Below are 26,820 nucleotides of genomic sequence, written 5' to 3'. Positions count from 1 at the left end.
TTACTCCAAAATAATCAGAAGTAATTGTTTAACTTGCAGCTACCTGAGACAGTAGCTAACCATTGGGGCAAGCAACAGAAGAACAAAAAGCCTAAAAGGAAAAGCTAGGGAATAAAAAACATGTCCATAGGAGTTTTGAAAAACCCTGACATATTGCTGGGAGTTAAAACACCTTGGACACGCAGATAACTATGGAAAGCCATAACAGGACTCTCTCACCTGGAGCTAACCCTGAGGCTCTGTGCAAGCAGAAAAATGAACACAAAGAGCTGTAAATTGCTTGACGGAACAGTTAAAAGTGTGCCCCAACACACAGGCCCTCAGCGAAGACTGGAGACATTTTGGTCCTAGGGATTAAAGGGAATCTTTGTCAGATCATTACACGAAGACATCATTAGGCATAACAAACTCAGACTTCACAGAATTAGTTTAAAAAAGTCAATAAACAGGGGCGCCTGGGTGGCTCAGTTGGTTAAGCATCTGACTCTTGATTTTGGCTCAGGTCTTGATTTCAATGTTCGTGGGATCAAGCCCCGCATTGGGTTCTGTGCTGACAGCACGGAGCCTGCTTGGGATTCTCTCTACTTCTCTGTACCTCCTTGACTAGCGCTCTCTCTCTTTCTCTCTCTTCCCCCACCCCAATATTTTTTAAAAAGTCAAAAACAACAACAAAAAATAGCAACAATAGCAAATACTAGAGAGAGGGAAGAAGTTGGTCTCCAGAGTTGCCACATTATATTAAGTGTCTAATTTTTCAACAACAACAACAACAAAAGAGCTATGTGAAAAAGGAAAAAGAAAGCATGGTCCATAGACAGAAAAATTAATTAAAAATGGACAAAAGCCCAAAATATAAGGGCTAAACTATTACCCTCTTAAAAGAAAACATCAGTGTAAATCTTTGTGACCTGGGATTAGACCATGAATATCTGAAGCTCAAGCTAAGACAGGGAAGAAGTGGTAAACTGGATTTCATCAAAAGTAAAAGCTTTTTGTAATTCAAGGTACAACATCACAAAAAGTTCAAAGACAGTCCACAAAATGAGAGAAAATATTTGCAAATCATCTATCTGATGAGAATCTAGTATCCAGGAAATATAAGGAAATCTAACAACTCAGCAATAAGAAGACAACCTAATTAATCAGTGGGAAAAGGTCTTGAGTACACATTTTTCCAAATAAGGTATACAAATGTCCAATAAACACATGAAAAGATGTGCAGATGCTAAACATCATTAGTCATTAGGGGAACACAAATCAAAACCACAATGTGGTATCACTTCACAGCTACTAAGATATCTATAATCAAAATCAAAAAGATAGTAATTATTGAACGTAATCATAACCCTTGTACATTCCTGATGGAAATGTAAAATGTTGCACTTTGGAAAACTCTTTGGTAGTTAAAAGGTAAATGTAAACAGTTTCCACATGACCCAGCAATTCCATTTACCCCTAGGTATATAGCCAAGAGAATTGAAAATGTAAATCCATGTAAAACCTTGTATACCAATGTTCATAGCATGATTATTCATAACCAAAAGATGAAAACAACCCAAATGTCCCTCAGCTATCCAAACCTGGATAAACAGACTTGGTTTATCCATACAGTTGAATGTTACTCAGGCATAAATAATAAGTATTTATTCATGTTACAACATGGATGAACTTCGAAAATATTATGCTAAGTGAAAGTAACCAGACACAAAAGGCTACATGCTGTATGTATATGAAGTGTCCAAAATGGGCAAAAAAAAAAAAAAAAAGAGGCAAAAAGTAGATTAGGCCTTGGTTGTTGTTTCTCAGGGGCAGGGGGTAGGAGAAAATGGGTAGTGACTAATGGGTATAAGGTATCTTTTCAGGATGATGAAGATACTATGAAATTAGAAGTAATGATAATTTCACAGCTTTACAAATACATTTAAAAAAACTGAATTATACACTTTAAAATAGTGAATATAGGAGTACCTGGGTGGCTCATCTGGTTGAGCATATGACTTTGGCTCAGGTCATGATCTCACCATTTGTGAGTCCAAGCCCCACATCAGGCTTCTATTAGCCCAGCTCCTGCTTCAGATCCTCTGTCCCCCTCTCTTTGCCCCTCTTCCACTTGAGTTCTCTCTCTTACTCTCTCTCTCTCTCTCTCTCTGTCTCTCCCCCCACAAAATAAATATTTTATATTTTTTAAGTTTTTATTTATTTTTGAGACAGAGACAGAGCATGAGCAGGGGAGGGGTAGAGAGAGAGGGAGACACAGAATCCGAAGCAGGCTCCAGGCTCTGAGCTGTCAGCACAGAGCCCAATGCGGGGCTCGAACTCATGGACTGTGAGATCATGACCTGAGCCAAAGTCGGACGCTCAAACAACTGAGCCACCCAGGCACCCCCCAAAATAAATATTTTAAAATTAAATAAAGGAGCAACCTACATATTTTATGATATGTAGGTTATATCTCATTTTTTAAAAACAGTGGCAGGCCATTTTTGGCCGCAGGCCCATAGTTTACCAACATGCAAAAGAAAAGGATTTGCGTTATCTTTATTTATCTAATGTTTAAGAAGATTCTGGGTCTTATGTAGTAGAGCATCAGTAGTATCCAATGAATTCATGTGTGAGTGAATGAGTAAGTATAAGAAATCTAGCTTCAACTGTTAAAAGATCTATAACTCCTGTTATCTACAAACACATATCTTTAATGAAGAATAATTCTTATTATATTCATTCTATTTTCATATTATTCCTCATCAATGCTTTATACTCTACTTTGTAAGTGATCACTAAACTGTTAGTAGTTTTTCATTAAGTCTTGCAACATGGGGCACTTTATATGTCTCAGCTATAAAAAGACTTTACCTTTTTAGGAGGAATCATTTCATGCGCAATAGAAAATGTCAAAAACTGATGTGACTATGGAATTGTAAATACTCCTTGTATCTTTATCAGAAATAATAGTGCTTTTTTTGGAATGGCTGAAGTTGTTTTGCTGGCTTAGCTGTCCCTGTACATCTCTTTTTCTCAGCAATGTATTAGGTGCTGTGGAGGATGAGGAAGCATAAATCTTCAAGGCATTTGTCTCTTTCATTCTGTCATCTCCCCCAGGTTTTGAGCTTGTAATGTTGGAAACTATTCAAAAGTTTATTAGGTTAATGTATGTGGAAATGCAGGTGTGTTTTCAATGAAGTGATGTAGTTGAAATAGATGATCGTATAGATTACTTCCAGCTTCAAAGTTCTTTAGTCCGTGTTTCAGTGCTAATCTTACTCTAAACAGGTATTACTTATTAAAGCGAACTCTCTCAAACTTTCTGAAGCTCATATACCATTATTGTTCTTTTGAAAGTAAATATTAAAGTCAGCAGATGAGAAAAGCTAGACCCCAAGAGGCCTTTAAGTGAGCTACCAGGAAATCAATGGCAGAAGCTGATACAAAACCCCTTTGTTACAGCTTCCTTCTTGGCTCACTAGACCACAGATAATTTTTCATGCAGTATAGAGGATCAGTTCATGACTGAAATGAAACCACCCCAGAAGAGGACCCCGTTATTAACTTAATAGGTTCCCACCAAAGAATCCAATAATGGAGAACTGGAATCCACTACAAGTAAAGTAGCCGATGCTGCCCATCCCCTGAATTGCTCTACACTTGACATTTAATCAGTTCAGAGAAGTGTGATTCCTGGTAAGGAAGATTATTTTAACAAGACCCCACTCCACAAGTGAGATGTCAGCTCAGATCTAGAACTATAGGTCCCATACTTCCTACAGCTTGATTAAGTTCAGTATGAATTTATTATGAGTCTATAAAGAGCCTGCACATGTCAGATGCTATGTGCAATGTAAGAGATGTGCAAGGTATCACCTCCATCATCTGAGAGATCCAGTGGTCACAATGAACCTGGCTCCCTCATGCCATCAGGCTCTGCTTTTAGCCAAGAATGGTGAAAAATGACCACCTTGAGGATTACTTGTATGTTTCTTAATTCAAGGCATCCATAATTGGGATAGGCAAATGTGGTAGTACTGTCTGTCTAATTACTAGCATCTATATTTAGAGATAAGAAATTAGAGAATTTTAAAATCCTACAAACCTAAAAACATATTAGACTCTGAATTTATTTGTAGATCTACTTCCAAATCATGGGACCAGAGTACAATTATAAGCAATGAGATTTGAGTTATTAATGCATAATATTAAAATTCTTGTAAAAGTAATTATAAAGAGAGCAAAACTTTTAGCTTCAGGTGATGCCAACATCATGGTTTGGTCTAGGTGTATGCTTTTCAGGAAGCATGCCCAGGGAAATATTTCTGCACTCATTCATTCATATTGATGCCAGTATACATCTATTAAGCACACAGTATAAACTAGGGACACACAATAGCTTTATGCCCTATTTATTTATTTTGGTGGGGTGGGGAGGGTTGTTTGCACAAAATAGGATTTCTGGAATTCTTAGTACAGACCCCAGAAAGGCTGTTGTTAGACACACACACACACACACACACACACACACACACACACACACACGTATTTATGTTTCAACTGTTTGTCCAGGTCAAATTTGTAGAGACATGCCCACGTTATGTAAATGGGTTAACTGATCTTTATATAACACATTTTAAGACCTTCATTGTCAGGTTTTTCAAATAACTTTGTGTTCTGCAAGTACCCAGGAATAAGTTAGTTATTTGTGTTGTATATAGCAATATGCTTGTTAGACGTGATTTCTATCTCACAATCAGCTGTCTTTATTTTGGTCAAAATAAGGTTTACTAAAACAGGGGCTAGGTACAAGTTTGCCTTAAAATACCATTTTCCTGCAGAAACATCTTGTTTTTATTTTGTGAAGAACCAGAAAGGTCTGCCTTAGTCTTGTCCCTTCCTCACTGAATCTGAGGAAGAATGTTTGCAACATGATATTCTTTATTCCATAAAGTAGCAGCTTCCAATTAGTCCCTAATAAGAGTCTCCAACTGATGAAACTAGGGTGGAAATCAGAGGCAAGATCCCAATTTATCACAATGTAAGTGAATGGCAGGGATTCCATTAACCAATCAATCTTGCTCTCTTTTCCACAAAGGTCAGGCTGTGCTGTCTTGGGTTATAAAACATCATGTGTGGCTCTGTTTCACTTAACTTTGTCCCAGATACATCAGGTTTGTTATGGGAGGGCTCACATGAAGAGTTCATATTTTAAAAAGCTGTTTTATGCTGTGACTGGCCTTGTTTCATAGCAGAGAAAACTGTTAGAGCACAATGCAGTCTGAGAACTGCTGCTTTATATGTTTATGTACAGAAAGATCACTCTGTGTCTATAACACATAACATTTTTGTGCAAAGGTCTCTTTAGAGATATTTTGTAATTATTATCTTTGGCTCCAACCTATAAGGAATTAATAATTGTGTCTGGTTTTTGTTGAATGAAAAGATACTGTGATCCCCTCCTCTCCTCCTGTCTGTTATAACAGGATCATTTAGAAATTAGCCAAATTAGGAATGGATTTTGTAGTTGGCAATTCTTACGTTGTTCCTTCTTTTTAAATTGGTTCTACTAAACAAAAAAATGGCCATTTTTCTTAAGTTTTTATTTAAATTTTTGATGGCTCCTTTTTTTCTTTGACTTCTGATTAACTTTGAAATAGTGCTATACGAGAACTCTGATACATTTCAGAGCAGGAAAGGTTTATTTGTGGTAATGATGAAAAGGCGATAGCCTGGTGGGTTTAGAGCTCTCCTTGCCTGTGAAACACCAATTATGAGGCTTTCCTTTTGGTCGTGAAGCCGGAAGCCAGTTTCGTGCTAGCCTACTGTGAGTATTGGTAAGTTCTGAGCAAACCTTGCAAAGACCACATTGCTTTTCAGGTCATACATGGCTTCAGATTTATCCCACCTAAGCCAACTTAAGACGAAATAAGATGGTAAATATGTCATGAAAAGTTTTCTTGGCAAATACCCAAGAGTTTCTGCTGCTCTGCTCATTAGCAATACTCCCTGGAATTTAGGGCTCTTGGGAAGCTGATGCCTTGTCTTTTTCTTCACGGTTCTGTTGGTGAAAAAGAGGAAGTTTTCTTTTATCTGTCCTCAGGTTCTAGAATACACTAATCTTAAATGATTTCAAAAAGTAGCACTGATGTTTGAGTTGTCTCTTTCATTTTCAGTTCCAAATCCTGGTGTCTCTTCTACCACATTGAGTTGGAAGCTTTGTGGAGATAGCAGTTAAGAGGATCATTATTCCCAAACTGTAGCCTCCTACTGGGACTGCTGCCATTTCCGCCTTGCTCAGAGCTCTCCTGTACTCTTTCATCTCTCTCCTGTTTGAGATGACTTATGTTCCCCAAACTTTATTTGGAATCTATCTCTTGATATAAATCTCAGAAATTTTAGTGACTCCCCTTATCTACAAATAAAATTCTATCTCATCACATTTTCCCATTTACTTACCTCAGCTAGCTTCAATCTCCAGGCTTCATCTCATATGTACTGGGGCCCTTGTGTACTGTTTATGAGAATTATACTTAGACTTTGGTTCATTTGCTTGACTGGCAAACCTCTCATCCAGAGAAGTTCCTATTAGATTATCCTAACTAGGGCTATTCTTCTTTATGCATTTGTATTTGAGAGTCTAGCCACACAAACAGGATTTCTCTGCCTAAGGGGTGTGCAACTTAGATTACACTGCTTCTCTATATAATTACATTTTTTATCATCCAAATTATATTGATTTCCTGGGCATGTTTTCATAGGCTTCTTGTATTTATTGAGTGAAGAAACAGTTGCATGTATTCCAGAGTATAGGGATAGCATGATGTTCTCAACTACTGAGAATAAGTGGGAACTATATTAGACTCTGTCCCAGCAAAGGCCATTAAGGAAAGTAAAGGCTTTGGCCAAAACTTTTACCTGTGTTTGACACTTAGAGAATGAGTTGCAAGCCTCAGGACAAACCCTTCTCCTCCGTTTTTTGATGAACCCAAAACAGTACCATATACCTTTCACATAGAGATACCCTTAGGACATGTGTTTCGAAGAACTGAGACTGTTCGTCTCTCTTTATGCCTCTAACTTGTAAAACTTATGTTACCCGCCAGAAGGCAAGGGTTTCCATTTCAGACTCTTCTATTAAAACAGAGAAAGAAAGCTGTCTTTTCTCTCCTGATTTCTTGTGGTCATATTCTGTGACCCAGGTAAGTGATAACTCACTCACTCACTTTCTCTGTCTTTCCATTCATCCATCTATCCATCTATTTATCTAATATTTGCACCAGACTCCTGGACAGTATCTCATATACAGTAAGGGCAAAAATGTTATTTTCTGTAGTCAGGTTTCCATGGTGCAATCAAACTCCCTTTAAAACACAAACCTCTTGCAAAAATTTTGTTATAAATTTTTATTGTATAAGAATACTTAACATAGGCCCATCCTCTTAATACATTTTTAAGTATGTAATACAGTATTTGTAATCCATAACCACAGTGTTGTAGGCTGGTCTCTAGAATTTATTCATCTTGCATAATTTAAATTTTATACCTATTGAATAACATCTCCCCATTTCTCTCGCCCCAGCCTCTGACAACCACCATTCTATTCTTTGCTTCAATGAGTTTGACTATTTGAGATACCTCATATAAGTGGACTCATGTAGTATTTGTCCTTCTGTAATAGGCTTATTTCACATAATGTTCTCAAGGTTCATTCATAACCTCATTTCTGAAGAGCTATTGGTTCAACTCTTCCAGAGTTTTCTGGAAGTATCAGTGATAATTGGGATGGGGTTGTTTTTGTTTTCTTTTGTTACTTCAGCTTGACTGGTAACTGCAATCTGTTCTATGAAAATCCAATGGGCCACCATGACAGTAGACTCTGGCATGCTATGAGCAGTCTACAAAATATCATCTGCTTTTTTGTCATAACACAGCATGGCAGTGGGTGACATCTCTCAGGGTATTGGGAAAGTCACTCTAACCCTGGATTGAGTTTCCCTCTTTTATTCTATTTTTTATGATTGTTTACATAGTGGTAAAGTACAGAGTGTGGGCCTTATAGTTCAACTTGCCCCAAGTTGTCTATGTCAATATGTTGCCTCAGTTCTGTAACACATATCAGGCACAGAGAGAATCTGCTCAGTGCTCACACACGCACGTGTGTGTGTGTGTGTCTGTGTGTGTGTTAGTGCTTTACTATAGAATATCATACACTTTATAGGATTTTCACAGTAATCATTTTTTTTTATTGTCTATTACCATGCAGTTTACTTTAAGACCATGGTTTACTTTCATAGTCACTTAAATGACACACAGTAAGAAATGAAAATCTGCTATCAGGAAAATATAGTATTAAGGAAGAAAAAAAAGCTAAGGCATTGCCACTTATTTGCCATTATAAATAATCTAAACTACATTAGCACAGATAACTGAGCTTTAATCATGGCCTTTTACGTGAGGGCCTGGCGGCTTCCCAGTATTAAATACCCTCTGTAAAGTTCAGTTTGTGTGTGACACCCTTGAAAGAGGCAGAAATATGGAGAAGGGGAAGAAGTATATGCATGGCTTGGGGCCCTACTTAGTCTCCATACCCATCCCTACCTCCACCCCCATCCCTTCCTCCACTTTGGGGAGGAAAAGAGGACCATGTGGATGACAGAGCTGGTTAAGCTGTGCGTGGATATTCATCTTGATTCTGATGGCATTATGCTTAAGAGATCATCAGTGGTATTCAGACTGGAGGTAATGGGTTAAGTGCTAATAGAACATTAGAAAAGGAAAAGGAAAAAAAAATCTGAGGTTTAGAACTTCTCAGTAAAAAATATTCTTCAATATTCACTTTAGAAAAAGGCTATTCTGTACAATATACCTTGTCTCAAAATAAAAATAGTAATGTGATTTCAAGGCATAGCCTCATTGTTAGTCCATTTCTTCTCTTCATTGTATGTAAAGGCAGTAGTTCCCAGAGCTTTTGATATAAGGATCTTTCACTTTTAGCCAACCTGGATTGAGAAACTTTCTAATGAGGAACTTCAAATTCAGCGGTACTTTCAAGTTAAATTAAAACTTCATTAATCACAGCATTGCCTACATTCCATTGAGGAGCGGTGATAACAGTATGTCTGAGATTATATTATTCATTGAGACTATAGACAAGGTTTGGTATGGGAATGCACTTATGGGCCCCTCGGTACAATGCTACAGTTCTCAGGGTCTGCACATCCAGCTCGGAAAGCGCTGTTTTTAGGAGATGAGGAATGTAGCCACCACTTTTACTGTTCTAATCAAATACCCATTGGCTTTAAAGTTCAACAGTTTGTCTACAAATTTTGCAGATAAAACTCAGTCAGCATTATTAGGTTTGTGTTTAGATTTTCCAGTGTGAAAACCGAAAAGAAAACATATAATGCATATTTAAAACCAATGGTGAATCTCACAAACCAGGCATGGGGATAAGCTCAGGGCATTCTCAGGAAATCTTTTCAAATGCTGTGTAGCTGAAGAAGCTAGTGTGGGAAAATGTCCTGGAAGAGGAAAACAGCCAAGGTCTCATACTTGAACATCAAGGCTGGAACTGACAGTTGCCCACTTCACAAGTATGGACCGCTGTACTACGGATTTCCAGAAAAACCTGACTCCAAATGCTGCCCTCTTGAGCAACACATTGGACAAGTGATGAACGTAATGGTTTTCCCAGACACCAATTTAAAAGCATTTGTGGATTTTTTAAATCCCCCATTCACATCAAGAATTGCAACCATGTAAAAGACATAGGCCCTGCTCTTGCTTTAAACATGGAAGTTGGCTTTCAGAGATACTTTTTGGTTTTTCGAAATTATGAAGAGACCCCATACATGAAGCCTTGAAATGACTTGCTTGTGCAGTATTTTTTTATATGAAGTAATAGCCATAATCTACTATATAGATATCTTTGTAATTCTGTTCTTGGTTTTCCCTTCTTAGGATTTATAAATATTAGCATTATCTTCCTCATTGGAAAGATATCCTCAGAGCATGGTGATGTGCCCGAAACAAGTTAAACAGGCAAAACCCAGCACTTTTTTTTGCATCACCAATCTCAGCTTGAGCACCAGCCTAGTCATTCATCAGCCATAAATGGCTCATAATCTTCAAATTTTATTTATTTTTACATGGAAATAGGGATTCTACTAATGTGTAACTTAAATTATCATGATGGTTGAGACCTGAGACATAAAATGTCGTATAGAAGCTATAAAGTTATATGCAACCTTATGTGGTGTCATTGATAACCTGGGGCCAGTGATGTTGTAAAACATGTGGGTGCAGTTGCATTAGGACTGAACTTGAGCACTGCATGTATTACATTATGCACAGACAGGTATAAATTTATGATTAACAAAAATGGAAGCAAAAGTTTATTTACATAAATGTGATATTTTTCAGTCATTCAGATATTCCTAATGGAGGAGTACCTAATTTAGTTGCAGACCGAAGAAGAAAAGGGGCAGATTTTGGTTAAGCTGAGGGAGGCTGTAGCATGGAGGACCCTTCTGAAGGGAAACAGTGGAAACTGGAGGCTGAAAGAGAGGAAACAGGCAAATAGAGAAGGGCTGGGGAGAAGTTCTTTGAATTAAGGGATGAGGGTCTTAGCCCTGAAGGAAATTTGTACATCTTAGGTTAAAAGCTCACAACATTTGAGGCAGAAGGGAACCCATAGTGCTTTATTGATCTCACCACTCCAAGAAGACCACTTCCTCTTACACTCCAGTGGTACAGACCTGGCTCTGATTTGCAGGAATTTCTGCTCCTAGATGGGGTTTTGAACCGATGTCAAGTTCTAGTGATTAATTTCAGTCCCCAGCATGGAAGTCTACAGCCTGAAGACTTTTACCCGGGCATTGACTGGCAGCTTCCCTGGAGCAAAGGGTTATTACCACAGAAAATTGGAAGTCATAAATTTTCCTTTCTTTGTTTTTGTTTTGATTGTGGTTATTGTTTGTTTGCTTTATTTGAGTCCTTAAGCCCTAGGACTCTGATAATTAATAATGACATCTGCTGAGCACCACTGAGTCCCTGCTTCCAAGTGTAGGCCAGGGAAGTCCGTTTATAGTTGGAGACTGGTATCACAAAACAGTACTTAGTTAAACTGATCAGTTACAATGAGTGGAGATGTATTTAATAAATATTAAAAGACCGACTCAATGAATAAGTTTATGATATGACTCCAGAACTGGCAAAATTATAAAAACACAATTCCCCATTGAAGAAGTAATAAATAAGACTCATTACTAGGAGAATCAAATGTTGCCTCTCAGAGGATTTAGATTTTTCAGTGGCATTTTTAGCATCTATAGCCCTATTAAACCCTATTATTTTCTTCCTAATTTGTGCCATTTAGGAATGATTTTCATTTAACTTTCTCATGGCTCATTTCTCTCCTTCAGAACATTTCCATATGATTCCCTGATAAAGTCCATGCTTTAACACATTTCCATTATGAAACTGTAATAAGCACCAACTAAACAGCAATATGAAATGGCCAGAACATAAAGGACTGACAGGAGAAGAAATTGGCCAGCTGGGTAGTTAATTTTTATTGTTGAATGCCTACTGCACTTTTTGCTGCTTCTGGTTGTTTTAATCCTCTCAATAAGATTCCTTGCCTGATGGACAAGGACTGTAAGGAGACAATTCTCACAATTCTTTTTTTTTTTATGTTTATTTTACTGTTTTTGAGGTGGGGAGGGGAGAGCACGTGTGAGTGCATGAGCAGGGGAGGGGCAGAGAGGGAGAGGGAGACACAGAATCTGAAACAGACCCCAGGCTCTGAGCTGTCAGTACAGAGCCTGATGTGGGGCTTGAACTTGGGAATGGCGAGATCATGACCTGAGCCAAAGTCAGACACTTAACCAACTGAGCCACCCAGGCACCATTATTCTCACAATTCTTAAGGGACATGGTTTTTCCCCATAACAAAATCATCAAGCGGTACCTTTTAATGACACAGTGATTGTTCTTCATGCCAGCCCATAATGGAAAGGAGAGGTTTTTATTTTTGTTCCTCCTTATTGTCCTTTGGGCTTTGCAAAATACCCCTTACCATGTTCTGTTTAGTGGGCCTGTGTTCTCTGGAGAATTACATGAGGGCCAATTAGCAACTGGGCTCCCTTAAAAAATTAGTTTCAATTCAACAATTACTTGTCAAAAATTTCTTTAAGTAGCCACCTAAACAAATGCTGATTATCCAGGTTTGACTTTGGTTAGGACCAGAAGCATCAGGTATGAAAAGTACAAATTGTGTTTCTCTGAGCTTATTCTCTCCATATTATTTGAAGTAAAAAGTAGACTTATTATATAAAGTAAAAAGTACACATTAAGACCAAGGTGAGAAAACGAGTTAAAGTGGTGTGAGAAATAGGAAACATTTAGAGAAAGAGTGAGATGATGACTTTATTTAATGTGCCCGTTCCCCCAGCAACACACAATGAGGTTCTAACCTCCAGCATTGTCCTGGCTCTGTACATGTGCATCCTGACGTTATAATCTGGCTACAGGTCTACTGAAAACTGAGACAGCCAGTGAGTACCAAAGATATGCCAACTAGGGATCATGGGAAAAGCCTTGCGGAAGCGGTGGGGTTTACTTGGGCTTTGAAGGAAGGGTAGGGGTTTATCAGCTATAAGTAACAGTATGAGCAATATTAAAATAGCATACACATCTGAGGGGGAAGAAAAACAAGTAAATCCACGTGACTGGAGAATCTTTTTTAAGAGTTGCTTTTTTATATACCACTAGCCAAGAGGATGGATCAACATCTTCCTACCTAAATATGCTCCATATCTTCCAACAGCTTTTCATTGAGGTTGGTTACTCTGCTACAGGTGTAGATTGCAGAGCATAAAGAGTAAAAACAGTAAACCAATATATGACCAGACATTAAAATGTGTATATCAGAGGAATATGCAACTAAACAGGTTTTCTTTCTTTCCCCCCTCCATCTGTCTTTGGGGTTTCCATAGGAGGGAAGGTAGTCTAAGCTCTGCCTAGTACTGATAGCTTTAGAAATATAGGCCCCTCTCAACATATTCCATCCATTTGCTTTCACATTCATACATGAAGTATGGGAAAACACTTTTTTAATTAATATTTTCATCTACGCCATTTGTACCAAGTTGGTTTGGCAGGCTTTCATGCATTTCATATGAAAGCCAAAGAGCTTTACTTAAATGGTCTGGTACCTATTGAAAAGTTTATAGAACAAGCCCATAAATTCAGTGCAATCTTTATTTCTTGGTATAGTTGAGTTGACTAAACCCTCAGCTGTCATCAGCTCACTTTCCAGGTGTCTGCTCGGTTGGGTTCCTGTCTTTTCATTTTTGTCGATTTTTCTCTTACATCTACCATGCTAGAAGTTTTTCAGGCAGACTTTTCTCCCTTACAAGTTATTACCTCCTTATTCTAATGTAGATTCTGCTTCCAAACCTTTCATTCCATTCTTGGCAGCCTTCGCAGCATGAAATGTGATTCTTTTATTACTTAATTCCTTACTTTCCTACACCCATTTCCACTTCTATTTCCCCATCTCCTTTCATTTTGCCCTCACATATTTTTCACTTTGTGGTTTTCCTTTTCCTTGTGCGCTCTAGGTGAGAGAGCCAAATAGAACCCCATGGTTAAAAATAGTTTCTGACATTATTTGTGATTCCTAAGATGTAGTCTCACAAATAACCTTTTCTCATTTGATTTCCATCTAACATGCTGACGGTGCTCCAATCTTGTTTTCTGATTATCCCATTACACAGTGCTTTCCCTCACATTTAGTGGAAACTTGCAAGTAACAGTTCTGTTTGGATAGCATTGCCTAGTCATCATTTATGATTTTGTGGAATTAGAAAGGCAGTGGGAGAAAAGAACTCAGGCCTAAATTTTTATTAAAAAGGAAAAGCATTAATTAAGTATTTTGGTAATAGGTTGAATCACTCTTCATCAGCGTGCTATATTAGAGCCCTCTCTGTGATCTAGAGTAACCTTTCACGCAATGAAACATTTTTTTTACCAAGGGAGAGTGCTGTGCTCTATATTGACTAATGCATTTTAAATTCAGTCTTAAATAGGCAAACTCAATTGACTACCCATTGGGATACAATTGTAGGGGGAAAAAATCATCACAAACAAATGCATAGGAAGTAACCTAAGAATTCATTTACTGTAATCATTGTTTTTACCATAAAGGTGTAAATATTCACAGTCAGTAATCAATCATGCACAACCTTTAATAGTCTAGCAGTGTTTGTCTTGTGTGTGTGTGTGTGTGTGTGTGTGTGTCTGTGTATGTGTGTGTGTCTGAGTGTTATAGCTATGCTCTGAAAACATCCTACAAATAGATGAATTCATATGAAGCCACAATACCCAGGAGGCTAAATGATTGCCTGTTAGCATTGATCATTTGGGGGCATAAAAAGAAATTTCCGGTGCAAATAACACCACTTTTCTTATGCATTCTAAGGACCTCTTATATTCAAGAGTAAATTTTCCTTACTTATATTTGTTTCAATTGACATCTTAAAGTACATCTGAGAATACAATACGCCATATAATTGAGAGCTGGACAGTCTAATAGATGCTGTGTGAGGTCTTCAAGGAAATGAAATGGTAATGGAATTCTTATTTTCAGTGGTAGGAAATGACTGTCCTTTGTTCTCTTCTGTGAAGGCATACCATCAAATCTTAGTTGATTTCGCCTGTATGTTTCTTTAGGCAAGTCAGTAATTTCAGAGAAGCCAAATACATCTTGCTTTTTGGGAGTGTAATTTGGCTGTTTTAGCCAGAGTATAGTTCTTGGGTTATGTTCATCAGGCATTATTAAAAGATAGGCTGTTTTCATATACCTTGGGTAGTTCGACATAATTTTTTTTTTCCTTTCCTATTCTTGCTTGGCAGGTCCATGAGGCAGTCCCATGTTACAGTGAATGCAATCAGTATTCCTGGGTTGTAGAACACTGGTCTCCATGCAAAATCCACAATGAGCTGAGATCTCTGTGCTGCGGAGGAGGAACGCAATCTAGGAAAATCAGGTGTGTAAAGATGGAGACACTTGGGAAATGGGCCTGTGGAACTTATACATTTTTATAAAAAGAACAGTGTTGCTTATCCAAGTACACTCTGATTTTGACACCGCATACTCTGGCTTTCGCTCATCATCAAGTATCTGTGGAAGCATATGTGCCCTAACTGCCATGTGTACAGTGGGATTTCCTCTGCAGTTCAGTCACAGTCTTTACCGTTTCCTACAAATGACTTAGGTGGGAAAGCTAATTGCATGGGCAGGCTGGCATCCCTTCACTGACTCATAATCAGCTATAAGTAAGTCTTAACAGTTACGGAGATTTTGAAAACAGATTTTGGCTGTGATTTTGCTCTATGGGTAGTATAGTTGATGGACATGATCTTAATTTGGAATGTCAATGCATTGAAAAGCTCAATTTAAACCCTCCCTATTATCCCTGGAAACTAAAGTCTGAGAATATTTATAAACAGTAGCAATGAATTTTAATACAAAGAAAGCACACCTCTGAAAGAACTTAGTGAATTCTGGGTTATTTACAGAGCGGTCTTCTTTAATGTTTTTGTCTTGTAAATATAGCAGTGATAAGCAAAGGAAAACACTTGGTCTGAATTTGTCAAAATGGCCTATTCAAAAACGATTTGGAAAGAAAGAATTTCTTTACTAACTGAGAATAATGGGAATAAATGTTAGAGACTGAACAAGCAAAAACTAAAATATTAATGATAAACAATGGTTAGTATGTGAATTCAAGAAGAAAATAGAGTTTAGCCAATTATTGAATCGCATGAGCATAGGGTATCATTCGCGAGATTTAGGAAGCTCCATGTCAAACAGACAGTGCCCAAAGCCTGTAACTCCCTATGAGTTCACTGTTGGATTGACTGCTTATAAGTGTTGATTGTTACTGAACATCAGTGAACCTACTTTATTCCATAAGTCAGTATGCACCCACATCCACCATTTCTGTGACTTAGTCCCAATGTTGCAAAACCACTGATAAGCATGTTGGAAGAAATAGCTGTTAGTGAAACTATAGATGTGCTCCTCCTCATCAACCTAAGTGAATGGCTAGTAGAGAAATTGTCTTTTTGTCACTTTGTTCAGTCCCCTTTCCTCTTGGGACTGGTGTGCTCAGGTTGTCGCAGACTTTTTTCTCTTCAAAATCTGTGTCTCCTGTGTCTTGTTCTCATGGTTTTGAGAAATGACTGATCAATCTAGCTTATCAAGGAACAAGCAGCTGAGCTGTGGTACCTCCACTCTCATCCCAGACAGGCCTCTTACCAGTACTAAAGCAAAATCTCAGGAGAGAAAGGAAAGCTTTAAGAGAATAAATCACTACCAACAGAACTGTGGCAGGCTGATTGAGGAAAAACATACTTAAACAAGAAGGCCTTTAACTTCTCAGCTCAAACATTAGAGCTTGATATAATAAAAGTAACACAGCTACTGAATATCACTCTGATATGGGCTAAATTGCATTCCTCCAAAATTTATGTATTGTAGCCCAAACCTTGAGAACCTCAAAGTGTGGCTATATTTGGAGACAGCCTCTTTAAAGAGGTAATTAATGTTAAATGACGTCACTAGGATGGGCCCTAATCCAATCTGACCCATGTCCTCATAGAAAGAGGAGATTAGGACACAGACACAAAGGGAAGACCATGTAAAGCCACAGGGAGAAGACAACCATCTGCCATCTACAAACCAACAAGAGGGATCTCAGAAGAAACCACCCTGCCAGCACCTTCATCTCAGACTTGGAGCCTCTAGAACTGTGTGAAAATAATTTTCTGTTGCTTAAGGCACCTAGTCTGTGATATTTTGTTGCAAATTTTGTTCTGGCAAATTTTGTCACGCTTTATGTGTATAATAACACTAATTATGGGAAGCAGATTTTCCAGGTGTTGCATTCCAAACCACTACTGACCTTAATAAGATGCTGTTAGAATGAATAAAATAGCTTATCCTTTCTCTTTCTTGAAACCTCTAATCTGGAGGACATCTTCATGGTTCATCTTGGGTTGCAATCTTCTATTAATTCAAAAATATTCTGTGTGTCAGGCAGTCTAGGCACTGGGGATAAAATGAACGAAATTTTCTATCCTCAAATAACTTGTAGCAGCAGGAAAAAAAAGATAAACACATAAACATAATGGAATGTCTTTACTATGAAATGTCAAGAAAAAAAAATCGGATTGGAATGAGTGGGGATACTGTTTTGGAGAGGTTCGTCAGCAAAATATTGAAGCAGTGATCTGAATAAGATGAGAGATCTGAATGAATATAAAGATCTATAGAAAGAAATCCCAGGGAGAAGGAGTGTCCAAAGCCAGAAACCTTTTTTGGCTTGTTAAAACAAGATGAATAGCAAGGTGTTCCATATGGCTGGTGTCACTACTCAAATCACACAGCCTTCTAAAACAATGTCAAAGAATTTTTTTTCCAACTGTTTGAAATGTTTGAGACAGAGGAAATTACACAGTCTTATTAGCATTTGAAAGGACCTTGTCAGATGTAGTGTAGAGAAGGTATTTTGGAGTACATAAGTAGAAGCTGGGATGAAGTTTTCAGGGACACGGATGGTTAGCTTGGGCTTGGTAATAATGAAGATGGTAAGCAGGTCACATTGGACTATTCTTGGAAAGTACAGACCACAGGATTTATTTATAAAGTGATTGTAGAATGTGGAAGAAAGAAAAGCATCAAAGATGATGGCTAGGTTTTAGTGCCTGAACAATCATAGGAATGATGGTGCCATTTGTTGAGATGAGGAGTATTAGAAGCGAGTTTCAGAGAGAAAATCAAAAGCTAGCTTTTGAACACATTAAATTTGAGATGATTTTAGCCATCCGACCGCGACAGTACCATTTTGGAGTTCAGAGAGAGACAGTGGTATAAATTTGTGCATCAACAGCTTATACATTTGGTATATATTGATAAGAAAAAACATAAGAAATGGAGACCTGGGGAAATCCAATATTCATGATGACAACAAGGAGAAAACTATACAAAGGCACTGAAAAAGAATATCTGGAAAAGGAGGAAAACCATGAAAATGGGAAGATAGAGGGTTTTTCAAGAAAACAAATAATCAGTTGTTTCAAATGGTTGTCAGAAATTTACTAAGATGAGAATTGATTGTTGAGTTTGGCCATGTGGAGTCTGTTAATGATGCTGATAAAAGGTTTATCTGGATTAGTAATAAACATATGATGAATGTAAATTCAGCAGGTGGTTATGGAAGAAGTGGGGGAGAAGCATGTGGAGAGAGCAAATATAGACTAGCTTTAAAACAGTTTTGCCATGAGTTTTGAGAAGAAATGAGGTGACAATTGAAGGGACATATGGCAAAGAAATTGATGATGCAGAATATGTATCTGCAGGGGCATTTTCATTTTGGAACATCTTCAATATCAGTCTTTTTAAGTCATTACTCTTGGGCTTGTCAAAACCACCAGAAAAGTCTCTTTGTAAATCATGCATGAAATAGATAATCCTAGCAGCCAGTGTTTTGGGAACCTAATGGAAGAAAGCTGTTGATATGGTAGACAGAATGGTGGCCCCCTAAAGATGTCACATTTTGATCACTGAAATCTGTGAATATGTTAACTTACATAGCAAAAGGGACTTTGCAGAGATGATGTTAGGATTGAAAAGGGAAGATATTCCTGGATTGTCTGGGCGGGAACAATTCATTCACAAGGGTTCTTAAAAGTGGGAAAGGAAATGTACGAGAAAGGGAAATGTAACTACAGATGTAAGGCAGAGAGAGATGCAAGTCTGCTGGCTTTGAAGATGGAGAAAGGGGCCATGCCCAAGGAATGTGGGTGCCCCTAGAACCTTTAAAAAGATAAGGCAGTGGTTTCTCCTCTATAGCATCCAGAAAGGACTCCAGCTTTGCCAAAACAATGATGTTAGCCTAGTATGATCCATGTTGTATTTCTATACTATAGAATTATAAGATAATAAATCTGCATTGTTTAAACTTCTAGGTTTGTGGTCATTTTTTTCAGTGTGTTAACTCATACTTAAACCCTTATTTTTCAGTATGATACTCCCATCCTTAAGTGAGGCATGCATGTTCTAGCCCAAAGATTCTTTTTGTGACCCCTCCAGATAATAAACCTTCAGTTACCTGCAAGGGGAGTAGAGAGGCCATCAACTATCCTTGTGGACTGGAAGTAGGAGGGAGTCTGAGGGCCCAGGTACTTCTTAAACACATGATCAGTAAATCTTCCAGGTTTTCAGCCTCACCTTCATCCATATTTCCAGAGGTACTTGGTGCCACAAGTCCTGAAATTTTTATGTGTTCTGGGGTGTGAATGGAGTTACTTCCTTTGTTTTTCCTTGAAGTCTTAGTATTCAGCTTTCTTGGTATGTATGCTAAGTTAGTTACCACTAGTTCATCTATTTTCTATTTGTTGTTTTTGTCCTTTTCCCATGTTCTTTGTCCTTGTAGGGAAATGCCTTGGGTTTTTGGGTTTTCTTTGTTTGTGGGCTTTTTGTGGATTTTGTAACAAATTCTTTTACTATTGTTTTTCTGGCATATTGGGAGTGAACAAAAGCTAATGCAAACACTGAATTGGATGCCACTGACCAGAAGTCTTATCTCTTCTTTCTCAGTGAAATAATAAAAGAATATCAGCTGAGAGCATGCAGGCAAGAAGGAAAGCAATTTCCAACTTTTAAGTTTGTCCGGAGTAAGACACATAAGATATTTTGTGGTCTTTACTTCCACTATTGACTCTTACCACAAAAGAAATTAAAGTTCATAGATGACTCTATACAATGCCTCCCTATATTAAAAGGCATTACTTACATCTTCTCTCTCCTATTCTACATTAACCTCCTTTATACAATATATAGTCTTTCATTACTTAGCACCTCACAAAGCTTATTTTATTGTGTACAAGGTAATGGACTACTTTGCCATTTTCCTGAATTAAAAACAAAACTGTATGGCAGTTGATTGAGCGTCCAATTCTTGATTTTGGCTCAGGTCATGATCCCAGGGTCATGGGATTGAGCCCTGCATCAGGCTCCATGGTAAGCATGGAGTTTGCTTAAGATTTTCTCTCTCTCCCTCTACCCCCTCCCCTGCTCATGTTCTCCATAATTCATTCTAGTATAGCATGATTTGAGGAGCACCAAAGTTTCTCCAGCATATGTATCTTAAAATGCTTATTCCTTGGCTATGGCATTGTGTCTGAAATTGTCAGATCAGCAAATGGCACCATTTAACTCTTCATTATTGTCATTTTCATCTTCACTTTATCATCACTAGAAGAAAAGTGTCCTAACAGTCGGGATCTTGCCCCTCGTGTCTGTCTGTCTGTCTGTCTCTCTCTCTCTCTCTCTCTTTCTCTCTTTCTTTCAGTTCTATATCTCAACAGCCAGGCAAGGGCCTGTTACCCAGTAAATCCTTAAAAATCGTCCCTAAATGAATTATTATTGAAAATACTAACTTTGAATCCCATATCTAACAGAAGAGACTTGCACACAACTGGTCTTTCTTAAACATTTTTGAAAAAATGAATTGAAACATAAAATTCAAATCGGGATTTAATATCAATACAGAGAAATGCCCCCTCATAGGGGTATAGTTGAATGGGTGTTCACAACAAAGACACAGTTGTGTAGCTAGCCCAGAGACTGAGAAATAAAATATTACCAGGACTACCTTAAGCCCTTATCAGTAAGTAACCATTCCCCCAAACCACTATTCTGACTTCTGATACTGTAGATGAATATTGCCTACTTCTTAAATTTATATGAATGCAATTGTGTAGAGCATACTCTCTTGTGTCTATCTTCTTTTGTTCAGCATTGGATTTGTGATCTTCGTCCATGCTCTATAATGTAACAATAGTTCATGCGTTCCTACCACCTTGATAGCATTTAATTGAATTACTTACCACAATGTATTTATCTATTGATCTTGTTGAATATTTGGACTGTTTCTAGTTTGGATGATTATGAATAGTGTTAATATGCATATATTGTCAGATTTTTTTTTTCTTTTTTGATACACATTCATACACATTTCTTTACATGTTATAGGCATGGAGTTGTTGGGTTACATGATATGTCTATGTTTCGTTTTGGTAGATACTGCCAGCTAGTTTTTCAAGGAGTTTGTGCTCCAACCGACAATGTAAGAAGACTTACAGTTGTGGCATATTTTTGCCAACCCTTGATATTTTCCATATTTTTCACTGAAGCCATTCCAGTGGGTATGTAGTGGTATAATACTTCGGTTTTAATTTGATTGAATCAATAGCATGATTATTTTGTCTTGCCTTTGCCAGCATTCTTCTCAAGCCCAACATAGATTAGACCAAGCATCTGTACACCATGTGCTCAAATGCTGCATGTAAATGCTTACATATTGACCTTTGGTTTGTGATGCCAAAATTCCTTACTGAAATGAAGAGAATACTTGAAAGAAAAACATATTCAATTATGTTTCACATTACTTGGTCATGACCTTAAATTGGACAAAGATTAAGGAAGTTTGGATGATGTGAGATGTAAGTGTAGGAAAGGTCTAAGAGAGTCACAGGAACTATGAAGGCTCTCACTGTTAAAAAGTGATGATGAATTCATTCAGAGAAGGAAAGACTTCAAAATTTGTTACCGTAAAAAGAAAATTCACTCTGTGCTGGACCTGAGTTAAAATAGTGTAGGTCTCTTGAGATAGAGAGTTCTTCAAGAATGACAGTGGACTCCAGTGGTTTTTTTTGCGTTATTCTCTCCTGCTCTGCTGAATAAAGGATTATCATTCAATAAAGGTCAACTGGCTGAAGACGGAATATTTTTCCCTTGATTTCTCTGCTAGTCTTATTTTATGTTTAACTATCTTTGAGGGGTAAGTAACTATATCATAACTATTTTAAATTTACTCTCTATTGTTTTATCCCTTGATCTGGCTTTGCAGATGCGTGAGTGCTGCAGATAGTGAAGGGGGAGCCGTGGATAACAGCCTGTGCAACCAGGATGAAATTCCCCCAGAAACCCAGTCCTGCTCTCTCTTGTGTCCCAGTGAATGTGTCATGTCTGAGTGGGGACCTTGGAGCAAATGCCCACAGGTAATTTCTCTTCCCTTATCAGTACCCTAATCCTCCAGTGCTATCTTCACTGTTGGCCGCTATATATTCACAGTACTTGCTCTCCGAAACATTCTTCTAGTAACATGAGAATATAATTTTGCCTAAGAAGGAAGAAAAAAAAATTCAGCAAGCGAGACTGAACAATTTAAAATGCCAGTGCTTCTCTTCAGGCCTTTATCATGGGAACGCGAACAAGGAAAATAAGCCTATAATGATCACACTAGGATTTGAATGCACACCCATTGTTAAAGAGGTCTTTAGTACCAAAGATGATTCTCATTGTAATCTCTTGGTTCTGTTCCATTTTTATCCTGGCAGAATCAATTATATCTTAGTAGCTTAACTCTCCTGTGTAATTTAGCTTCTGTTAGTGATGATCTGTTTTTGCCTTTTGCTGTTTTCCTGAAGATGAGGTGTTCTTTTGTCATGTTCTTCTTCCAGAGCTGACAAAAACCTTTTTTAAAGTCTAAAGCATTTGCCTTTATTTTTTTCTTTTTTAAAAAAGTGGAAAAATAACGTGAGTGTGGAAAAATAAATATTCCTCAAATAGAATGGTTCTACTTAATATTCTCAGAAACTAAATTCTGATATTTTAGACTTGTATTTCAGCTTACAGAGCTAAAAAAAAAAAAAAAAAAAGAGGATAAGGAGTATGTTATATGGCTCCAAACATTAGGAAAGGGAGACTTAGGGTACTTTGAATTCAGTGGTGATACTGACAGTTTATAAGAATATTGTGTTAAATCTTTGCATGGAAATGGAAAATATTTTTGAAATCAGTTAATATTCTTTACTTGCAGTTTTGAATTATTGGTTCATCATTATATATTGCAGACTTATCTTTGACATCTCCATATTCAATTCCTAAAGAGTTTTCCCTTTATTATTTTTTCTTTGTTGTATCTTGTTTTGGGGGGGTAGGACAACACAATGTTAAGATGAAGAGATATTAACGGTAATTTGTAGGAATGGAATGTTGGTCCTACTAAGTCACTTATTTTGTATAACTTAAATACAATGAAAGTTAACATTTATTGAGCACTTACTGTGTGCAAGGCACATGTAAAATTACTCTCTTTAGACCCTATACCAATATTACTAAGTACATAATATTATCAGTCCCATTATACAGATGGACAAACTGATTTTCAGGAAGGCTAAGTAGCTTGCACAAAGTTTTACACTGAATAAGTGATGGAGCTGGGAATAAACTTGATGCTGTCTGCTGAAGACAAAGCCTTTGCTCTTACATCCTTGGCTCCCTTATCTTAGAAGAATTAAGGTAGATTTAGACCCACTACTTCTCTTTCTTTAAGATGCAGCATTTATTTTAAGAAACAAAGCAAGTTCAGGGCACCTGAGCAGCTCAGTCAATTGAGTGTCTGACTCTTGATTTCGGCTTAGGTCATGATCTCAAGGTCGTGTGATCAAGCCCCAAGTCCCCTGTCAGGTTCCACACTCAGCTTAAGATTTTTTTTTCTCTCTCTCCCCCTCTGCCTCTTTCCTCAACTCAGTCAGTCTCTCCCTCTCAGTCTCTCTCCCTCCCACCAAATTAAAAAATCAAAAAGGTAGAACAAAGCAAGTTAACTGTCAGTATGATTACTCTTTGACTACATATAGGTAGTTATAAGTACATATATTCACACTTTAGAAAATGTGGCAGCATACATTATTAATCAACTTGCAGAAGAATTAGCAACCTGAATAAGTTAAATGTAGAGGTCATGATCTTCCTTCTCTTTTTTCCAGTTTTCTCACAGTAAACTCCATTAGGCTTCACATTACAATGAAAATGTTGCCCTCTTAAGTCAAAGAGTCTGTCCATTGAGCTAAATGTCTGTTGTAGGAGCATTGTATACAATGTTATGATGGCCTGGCATCCTGTGTTTATTTCTTTGAATTTCTAAGAGGCAATTTTCTTTAAGGTTTGCTTTTCCCAACATAATCACACTACTTTTAGAGCACTTAGAAATTGGAGATAGAGAAAGCATTTCAGCCACCTTTCATATGTCTGGAAGATGACATTGGCAGTTACTCGCTTGTCAGCAGGAAGTGAGAGTGTTGGTCTGTCAACTGCTTATGTACCTGCTCAGTAAAATAATAATAATGATAATAATAATAATAGCAGCTATGACAACAGTAATAACTTTCATTGAGCACATCTTATGTAATAAGCACTGTGCTGGAATTTCATAACACTATGCTATGATGATACACATTTGTCCACAGTCACTCAGGTCTGTTTGACCACAATGACCTTGTTCTTTCTAGATGCTGTGCTGCTCTCAAGTGTAAATAAAGTCTTTAAAATGGAAAAAAAATGTAGTCAGGGCTCAAACCTGACTCTCTTAAATGTGTTGCATAATTTTAATACATTGCAATATCTTAGCATAATGCCCCAACGTTATAGGTGCTTAAGCAGTACATGATAATGATCATGATCATGATTATAGCAAAGTTAGCAAGCTGGATCTTTATACTTGACGTTTAATTAGCACTTCAATGTGCATTTTCTGAGAAAAATAAAACAATTGTGTAATTGTTCTCTATAGCACGTACTGATTTGTGCATCTAACTATTGGCCATTATTTTACTAAATTCTCCTTTGATAGTCAGCAGTGTGACATATGTTAATAGGACCAATTCACTATGTTTTTCTTTCATCTTTTTCTTCCAAGGGCACTCACACACATAGAGTGTGACTTAGAGTCAAACACATAACCAAAAAAAAAAAAAAACAAATAAGGAGAAGTGCCCCCCCCCAACCAACAAAGAAACAAACAAAAACAGGATATTTCTGAGACAAAAGTATGTTTGTCTTTATATGGTACTCTGAAATTTACATTTTGATTTAACTGTAAAAACTACATTTAATGTGAAAGAAGCTTAATATGTTTTAAATATAGTAAACAGATTTGCCAGTTAATTAAAACAAGCTTAGCAAAACCAATTATTTAAGTAAAATTATGTTTTGATTTCCCAGCATGTGTCCTACACTCAGGCTAAGCATATGAGACAGACCATCACTGCTACCAAAGAACTCAGAGCTCTGGTATTTTTATAAGTGCATACTGTGTATGTCTAACAAAGGATTCAATAGCTGAGTAGCAGTGTTTATTAGTTCACACTGTGTTTACTAATAAAGTGGTAGGCAATATATAAAATGATTATACTTCCTAACCTCTGGGTCAATGACTTTCACTCTCGCACATGTAAGAAGCCTCCAGAAAGTACATTTACACACAGTATCTCTGCCCTGTCCCATAGATTCTGATTCAGTACATCTGGGTGAGGATCATGAGTCTGCATTTATAAAATTTCCAGGTGATGCTGATTCTGCTATTCTGAGAACACATTCTGAGTCCCAAGGCTAAGGCCATTACATTCAAGTCATGTTTTTTTCTCAATCAACCTCACTGTAATCACAACCATTTGTTGAATATTGAGTGAGCATGTAGAATTAATTGGACACCTAGTTTATATTTACAGATGCTTTTCATATGCCAGAAATGTGCTCAGCACTTTGTATTTATTATCCCACTTAATCTGCAGAATGCCACTATGAAATATACTATTATCCTCCCAATGTATAAATGAGCAAACTGAGTCTCAGGTTAGTAACCTGCTTTTAAACAGCTAGCAAAAGGGGCATGACTATTTAAGTCTGTGTAATCTGTACATAATCCCTAACCACTCAAAAGAAAAAGAATCCATACTTCCTGTCCTAGAGAATATGCTAACCTGTAAAATCTGTTGTCTCTTTTTGTGGTTTACTTTGGTTATTGGATTTGTGAATAAGTTGAATAATCTACATCATTTGACTAGTTTGCCAAGGAGGGAAAGCAAAATAGTCACAAATGAGGGTGTGACCTAATGCACAGGAAAACTTGCTGGCTGTGTGGCTATGGCCAAGTTACAAGTTCCTCATCGGGAAATAAGGACAATGGCCACTGCTTTTCCGGATCATTTAAAGATTAGAGATAATGTGTATAAAGTGAACAGCACAAGTATTACTTGATACAGATTTATTAAAAACAAAAGAAATAAAAGTAAGAAGCAAATCAAAGTTTTATACTGTGGTTGGGAAACAAGATAGGTTGGTATATATTTTCTAAGTCATACAGGTAATGTCCCTTCTTTCACACAAAATGGGTTATTATGTGATCTTACAGAAATAAAATGTCACCTTCTCTGCTGAAAAAATGACTTATGTTTAATTTGATAGCAGTCCCTAAAAATAAAGCTTCAGAAAGATAACTTTGAATGAATGGGTCACTGACCTTAAAGTTACTGCCAATTGCAAAGCATACCAAAGAGCAAATAAGACAAAGGCATAAAAAATTGTGTTGGGACCATTTTCACTGTATTGGAAAGAACTGGAGACTATAAATGGATCAAGCAAAACAAACACAATTCAAGGCAGAATTTGAAGAAAATGGAAAACCACGTGTTTCACTTATTTTTATGTTCTTGTTTTTCATACAACATACACACACACCTCATTTATTTTTTTTATTCCAATATGCTTACTTCTCTAGAATGCTTTAATGTGGAAGGAAGCTTATAGAATTGTACATTTAAAAACCTTTTCAATAGTGTTCACCCTTTAAAGGTATACATATGTGTATAAGTACACAAATATGAAAAATACATATATAATTGTTCATTGTTTATTACTAT

The 26,820-nt window shown here is 37.2% G+C and overlaps 1 protein-coding gene across 1 annotated transcript in view; it reads left to right on the top strand.

The window, feature by feature from the left end:
• THSD7B (thrombospondin type 1 domain containing 7B) overlaps nt 1–26,820 on the top strand; it is a 759,038-nt gene that overhangs the window by 635,566 nt on the left and 96,652 nt on the right. The window contains exons 15-16 of the mRNA XM_047871837.1: nt 14,905–15,038; nt 21,969–22,119. Of these exons, the coding sequence (XP_047727793.1) occupies nt 14,905–15,038; nt 21,969–22,119 (285 nt within the window). The remainder of the gene's footprint in view (nt 1–14,904; nt 15,039–21,968; nt 22,120–26,820) is intronic.

This window comes from Prionailurus viverrinus, chromosome C1, assembly GCF_022837055.1.
Source record: "Prionailurus viverrinus isolate Anna chromosome C1, UM_Priviv_1.0, whole genome shotgun sequence".
Lineage (NCBI taxonomy): Eukaryota > Metazoa > Chordata > Mammalia > Carnivora > Felidae > Prionailurus > Prionailurus viverrinus.
The sequence above is the reverse complement of the archived record's forward strand: the minus strand, read 5'-3'. Positions and strand labels throughout refer to the sequence as shown.